Source organism: Leucopleurus acutus, assembly GCF_964270905.1.
Source record: "Leucopleurus acutus genome assembly, chromosome: 14".
NCBI classification, from domain to species: Eukaryota; Metazoa; Chordata; class Mammalia; order Artiodactyla; family Delphinidae; genus Leucopleurus; species Leucopleurus acutus.
Genome location: NC_139156.1, coordinates 2,967,431 through 2,974,199, shown reverse-complemented (window position 1 = coordinate 2,974,199; position 6,769 = coordinate 2,967,431). Strand labels below are relative to the sequence as shown.

Sequence of the window (6,769 nt, the reverse complement as noted above, 5' to 3'; positions counted from 1 at the left end):
TGGGAGAATATTTTAACCAACAGACAGTAGCATTTTTTTTTTCCTCTGTCAGTGTGCTTGTTGAAGGCAAGAGAATTCAATATCAAAGTTACAATTTCTAACTACAATAAGTTACAAAGTTCCGTTTCATTAAGATGAAGTTAAGCAACGATAAACCCTCCCTCCCCCCCCGCCACCCCAATTCTCCTACTCATATAGTCTTCCTTTCTTCCAGTTTGATGGCTCAGACCTCCTTGGCCCCCTTTTGTCACCACAAAAAAATATTTCACATTATAGAGATACACAACCATTGTGAATCTAAGTATGAGTACAGAAAAATGTTTGGAGGCGTTTCTCATCAGTGTTTCATGATCATCAAAATGGTGCATTCACAAAGTTTCTCCCAACACATAGCAAGTACTAGACAGAGCCAAGACGGAGTCAGAAACTTTATACAAAATAGGCATCGCTTTGTTCTTATTCTTCAGGACTGAGAAATGTGAAAATATGAGAAAAGTTCAGTCAATAAAATGGAATTGTTCATGAAGAAGTACGTCGTTTGTGTGTTGATTCTTAATAGTTTAAATAAAATCTTTAAACAAAGTCTTTTGTAGCATTTCAACCGCTGCTGATGTGCTGAAGACACGGTCTCCATCAGCACCTCTTATGTACTAACGTGTCCCCTGAAGTCCGTCCTTGGATGCTGGGCGCGGCGGGAGGTAACAAGCGCCCCTCACATTGGCGGGACTACCAGCCCAGACATAGCTGAAAGAGAGAGGGGGCAGGTCAGGGGCGCCTCTCACCGGGGTGGGGGGCTGGGGGGGCCCTCCCTGGGCTTCGGTCGGCAGTGACAGTGGGTCTGCACAATCTCCATTAACCAGCCGTGGGCTCGGTTAAGGCACCTACTGCAGGGGGTGTGGGGTGCTCGTGGGGGACAGGTCCCCGGGGTCCTCGCCTCAACGACCTCACGTGGCCAAGGGAAAGGCTCTGGCCTTTCCGGGTGTGAAAGGGCCGCTGCCCACACACGTCAGTGGCTGGCTTATAGCAGACGGAGGCCCAGACCGCCCCCCGGAGGCCACCTCCGTCGACAGATGCCGAACCAACCCGGTCACTTCTGTGACGCCAGCCAAGGCCAGCTCTCGGGCCGCTGGGACCCGGGCACAGCTCTCGCTCCCTAAGTCAGTCAAACTGGACACACCTCGGGTTCCCCTCTGCTCTCAGCCCCTGCCTTGGACCTTCCGCTGATCGTTCTGTATCGTAATGGTGAGTCGCGGACCTGCCAAGATCAAAGCCACTCACAGCCCACCTGGTTGCAACCTCAGGGCCAAGGGCCCTCAAGAGACACAAGTCACGGCTCCACCGTAGGGAGCGCGTCCTTCCTCTTCTTGGAGGGAAAGAGAAACTTGGGCCAAGACGCCAAGTGCAGCAGGTGCTTCCCAGTGAATTCTGGGTACAGATGTCATCTAAAATCTTGTAACTTTAGTGTTGTTCAATTTTTGTCAGAGTGATCATTCTCATTAACTTATGTATAACATTAATACGTCTGTTCACGTAGTGATGGGAGCTTCAATTTCTCAGTTCATTAATTTCAGTGCTATTAATTTATCTCCGACTCACCGTTACAACTTTATGGTTTGGAAGAGCTGTGTGTGTGCACACGGCTTACGTGGCGCCACCTCTCGATGGGCCCTGGCACCGGGTGGACGGCGGGCGGGGCCGTGGCACCCGGCCACCCGCCTCTTAAGCGCCTGTGGTCTGGTGACCGCTGCTGGCTTGCAGGCCAGTCGGCGGCCCTTCGGGGCTGGGCGTCCCTCTCACGCTAACAGGTGTTGTGCAGACAATTATTTCAAATCACTGATACCTTTCCAGTTCCTTTTTTGAGCATTAGTTCATCAAAGTGAAATATGCCACCGACTTCACAAAAGGGCCAGTTTGTCTTCTCCACGGTAGCGTCCTCAGCACCCAGCAGAGAGCCTGGCACATAGTAGGCGCTCAGTAAATACTGGTTGAATGGATTCATTTTTTTAAAGGAGTAACTGGATTTGGTTTTCACCGGGAGGAGCATATACCAAAGGTGGTGTCTGAAAGAGGCCAGATGACGGCCACTTAATTAATTTCAGAGCCTGTGGGCCTCAGTCAGTCACCGAGAGCCACGTGCAAGCTCACGGGGCCTAGGGGCCCTCACGCAGCCCCGCCTGCCACTCGCACCACCGGCCACTGCCCAGAGGGCTCCAGCACTGGGCGGGCGCTGGGTGCCCGCTCCGCGCGGCCCCATCTGTGGGCAGCTGTGCCAGGCGGGGCCTCCCGCTGCCCTTGGGCGGGACCTTCTCCCTCTCGCGTCTTTGAAGGAAATCTCCTGGAAAACCAACTCCCGTGCAGCACTGGTGCACGCACAGCCCCGGGTCTAGGTGCACGCGCCCTTCCGAGGACAACACAGCCTCGTGCGCCCCGTGGTCCGTTAGACCAGGTTGAGAATAAAGGCTCAGGCTCGGGACAGTGAGAACGGGCCAGTTTCGAGGTGGGCGCTGCAGGCGGCACCATGACCCACCACCCCAGGCCTGAGGCTGTCCCACTGCCCTGTGAGTCAGGGGAGCGACAGGCTTGCACCTGCCCACGCTCTCGGCTGAACGGGACGCAACCTGGGCCCCGCTGCCTTCACCACGGCCCGTTTTCCTTCCCTTGCGGGTTCCACTCCCTGCAGGTATGGGCCGCTTTACCGTGAGGACACTTAAGTCACGTTGGAAGGATGAGGAAACGGGTTTCATCCACCAAGAGGAAGAATCCGGTTGTGGGGACTGAACGAGGGGGGGGGTCGTTTCCGGGAGCACCGGGTTGGGGGGGTGGGTGTCGCACTGCGGCAGACGAAGGAGAACATGCAACAGCCAGGGCCGCCCTGCCGGCAGCCCGTGGGTGGGCCCGGGGGAAGGTCGGAGCTCCCGCCCCCCAGGGAGAGCCCCTCACTCCAGCCCTGCGGCCCAGCCTGGCCTGCCCCGGGGCCCTCCGGGCGCTCCCAGGCCACGGCCTCAGGCCAGCGCGCACCCTCACCTTGCAGTCCGTTCCCGTTGGCGCTGGTGCAGGAAGGAGGAGGGGAGGCTTGGGGCCGGACCACGGGCGCGAAGGCGCTCTTTTGTTTCACTGCAGAGATGACATTGGCAGGTGAGAATGAGAAAATGCCGTGTGTACTGCTACAGTTTGAAGGGAGGGTGACCGAAGAGGCTGCCATGGTAGGGCTGGACGGCACTACTGCAACAAAGCAAACATGGTCAGGACGCGCGACGCCGGGCACGGCCACACGACAAAGAGAGCTCCAGGGCCTCGCCTGCAGCGTCGGGCCAACAGAGCAAGCACGAGATGTTTCTGGCTTGGCCACTCTCTGGATAACAGGCAAACTCTCGCGTTGGACTTTTCGTTTCCAATTGGGCGGCCCCATTTGGTGCCGATTTTGTTTGGGTTTCCAATGTGACCGCGTGGGGCCCGTTTTAGGTCAATTTACTGTCGTCACGTGGACGCCCAGCCTCCAGAGCCACCCTTCCTTTTATCCAGTAGCTCACACCACAGAACATCCAAGCAACGCACACATTTGACTTTGCAGCGAATATGAATCTGTGTGATGACGGGTGACAAAAACAGACACTTACTGCCGTAGGGAGAGTTAGCGGAGGAGCCATTAAGAAATCCAGGCGAGCCCGGGACCCCTAGATTGGCCATGGCGCCACTTCCATATCCATTCATGCTAGTGCTGACTGTGTTGTAATTGGACTGCTGGGGAGTACTGCTGGGGACGTATCCTCGCGGGGACACGCTGCTTGTATTGCGACTGTAGCCGACTGTTAAAATCCCCCCCCGGCCAAAAATAACATTATTATCAGGGAGAGACACTTGGGGGGGGGGGTTTCCCCGCAAACCTCTATCATCTATTGAACGCTTTTAATTGACCGTATGCTTTCCTCCAGCCCCAGCGCCTCTCGCCAGCTCAAATAACCTTGTCACGCCAGCCCTGCTCGAGCATCCTCGCCGAGCCCCGTCCTGTCTCCGGCGGCCTCGGCAGCCGGCCCAAGCGCACTTCGATCTAACCGTCAGCGGCCTTCACGTTCCTCTTTAGAAGCAATTATCAACGGCGCGATTCCTGGGCCGTCCCCCCGCGCTAGGTGCGCTTTCGGCCTCTGCAGACCTTCAAATGCCACGGCTGACAAGGAGAGCTGTTTGTGGCCGTAAGTCCCCAGGAAAGGCTGTTCTGGGGCCTTCATGTCTACGGCTGCTATTTCTGTCGGCGTGGGGAGGGGAAGCAGGAGCCTCGCTCCCGCCGTGGGGTGAGGGTGAACGGAAGCCGAGCGGCATACGGGGAGGCGTTTTCTGAGATCACGGCCTGCACGGGCTTTAGAGCGGCCGGAAAAGGTGGCGGGCGGGGAGCCGGCGCTTCTCTCCGTGTGCTCCTTCCAGTCTCAGAAACCAAGTCCCACCCCCGACCCCTGTGCAGCGCATCCAGGAAGGGTCCGCGGCTCCCTACGTCACAGCTATCCTAGGGCTTATCCCAGCCTTTCCAGGAAAGCAAAGCCCCTTAGGAATCAGTTCAAGGCATCGGCTAGCAAATACCAGCAAAGCCGCGTGGCAGCCACTGTGGCCGCTGCCTCAGCTTCCTGGGTTCTCTGAGCATGCTCTGCCCGAGGGCCTCTCCGAACAAAGCTGCAGAGCCCGGGGCGCTGCCCACGTCCCCGCCGGCCTCAGGGCACAGTCAGCCGCAGCAGCTAAGTCCCACCATCCCAGCTGGGCGTCTGGGGAAGGGGCGGCCCGCGCGGCGTACCTTGGTCGTTGGCTTGTGACGTCTCCGACACGTTGACGGCTAGCTGGCTGCTGAAGGAGTTCACACCCATCATGCCCGTGTGTGCAGGGGTGTTGCCCAGGGTGGGGATCTGGTTGTGATTGCGAGGGACGCTGTACAACGCCTCGGCGATGTCAGCTGCCCGCTTCAGGATGATCTCCTGGGGCGGAGGCGGCCGTCACACCCAGGCCAGGCCGGCCCCCTGCCCCCAGCCCACAGACCCCCCCGGGGGCACAGTCCCAGCGCCCTCCACCTGGCCCTGCTGGGCAACCCGTAGGGGCACCCCACCGTCGCTTGGTCCAGACTGTGACAGAACATATTTTTTAATGGGAAAAGAACCTCCCTCAGGAGAACACTTTAATACCCCATCTGTTCCTCCTGCACCCACGGCGCAAAGGCCCCTGAGGGATGCACGGGGCCAGGGCAGCACGGAAGGCACTGGGTTTGGGGTCAGAGGCACGGGGCCACGTCCAGAGGGAAGTCCCCCCGAGTCTCTGTTCCCCAGGGACCCCCGAGCCCCAGCAGCCCCAGTCTGCCCACCACTGAATCCACTGGACGGGCCGTGACACGGTTCTTCCTGGAGAAAGCCCCTCTGCTTTGCATTGCCGGCACTGACTGGTAATTTTCTACTCGAATACGCAGTGGGAGGGCACGAACGGGCGGACAGAGGCTCCCCCCATGGGACGCTCGGGAGGCCACGTGTGCCCAGGAAGCCCACGCTGGACCCAGGCCAGCTGGCCATCCAAGGTCGTGGTCACCCTGGGGGGGGGGGGCGGGGGGCGGTGAGGCAAGCTGCCATCGCCTACCTGGTTGTTATGGGGCATCCCGTACAAGGCTTCCACGAGGTCGGCCGCCCTCTTAAGTAACACTTCCTGGAGGAAAAGCAGAGGAGGGATTTCACGGGAGGAGCCAGAGAGGCTGCTCTTGCGAGAAGGATCCGCAAACTCAGGTACATCTGCAGCGAGGACAGAACCCACCCAATCCCTCCCACCTGACTGACCCCGCGCGGAAAGAAGGCACGTCTGTGGCGACGATGGTGCCCGTGGTTTTCAGCATCGACTCCTCGTCCCTCGTCCAGACAGGCCAGCAGGAGGCAAGCGTGAGGAAGCCCAGCCCAGGCGCGCGCGCGCACACACACACACACACACACACACACACACACACACACACACACACACACACACACACACACACACACACACACACACACACACACACACACACACGGCGGAGATATGAAAGGCCCAGGCTCCACGTTCGCCTGTTAATTCCTAGCACTTTAGTGGGGAAGAACAATAAGTAATTTTCCATATCTTAATTAAACTGGCAGAGTCCTTAAAGACAACATCTCACCCCTAATTCACGCCCCAAATTTGCAAGTGAGTTCAGTGCTTATTCCTCTTTATTTTGAACAATAAAGTGAATTGACTTGGGTTAATCTAGTTCTTTCGTAATGACATTAAGAAATTTTTCAATTAACCTCTTTGCGCGCTGTAAAGGACTTCGTAAACGCCTTCACATTCGGAGAGTGTGCTCTGCGCCTGGGGGCTTGGATGCAGCGAGTTCGGTCTTATCCCTGTCTGCACGCCTCCCTCCACCCTCCAGTTTACGATTGTGAGGATTAATCCAGAGTTTAGTTAATTTTGAATACAAATGGGGGCTTACGTTTTAACTTTCTCTACCTTGGGCTGTAATAAAACGGAGCTGAGTTCTTAATAAGCCGAGGCCGGGCCCAAACCCTTCCCCGACAGGCAGGGCGGCTGGAGAGTTTCCTCCTGACTCCAGGAGGGCCAGCCCTGCTCGGAGGCGAAGAGCCAAGTTCCAAGCGGCCGCCTGCGCGGCCCGGACCAGGTCTCCTCGTCCGCCCTCTGGGTGCGGAAACTCGACCGTGCCCAGACCCCTCTTGTCAACCCGGGGGCCCCCAAAGGCCACTGGACCAAAAGGGAGGGGACGGCCTTTACTCCAGGGCCC

The 6,769-nt window shown here is 57.8% G+C and overlaps 1 protein-coding gene across 9 annotated transcripts in view; it reads right to left on the bottom strand.

Moving 5' to 3' along the window:
* Positions 1-712: 712 nt before the first annotated feature.
* The window catches only part of EBF3 (EBF transcription factor 3), a gene marked incomplete at both ends in the record, with an annotated part of 114,231 nt that continues 108,174 nt past the window's right edge, over positions 713-6,769 (bottom strand). For 2 of the 9 annotated variants that reach the window (XM_082855191.1, XM_082855192.1), the window contains 6 exons: positions 727-744; positions 1,841-1,953; positions 3,025-3,222; positions 3,618-3,806; positions 4,781-4,958; positions 5,605-5,670. In XM_082855191.1, coding sequence (XP_082711317.1) covers positions 727-744; positions 1,841-1,953; positions 3,025-3,222; positions 3,618-3,806; positions 4,781-4,958; positions 5,605-5,670 — 762 coding nt within the window. Of the gene's footprint in view, positions 745-1,840; positions 1,954-3,024; positions 3,223-3,617; positions 3,807-4,780; positions 4,959-5,604; positions 5,671-6,769 lie in introns of all 9 variants that reach the window. The other 7 variants (XM_082855195.1, XM_082855196.1, XM_082855193.1 and 4 more) reach the window with 4 other exon arrangements.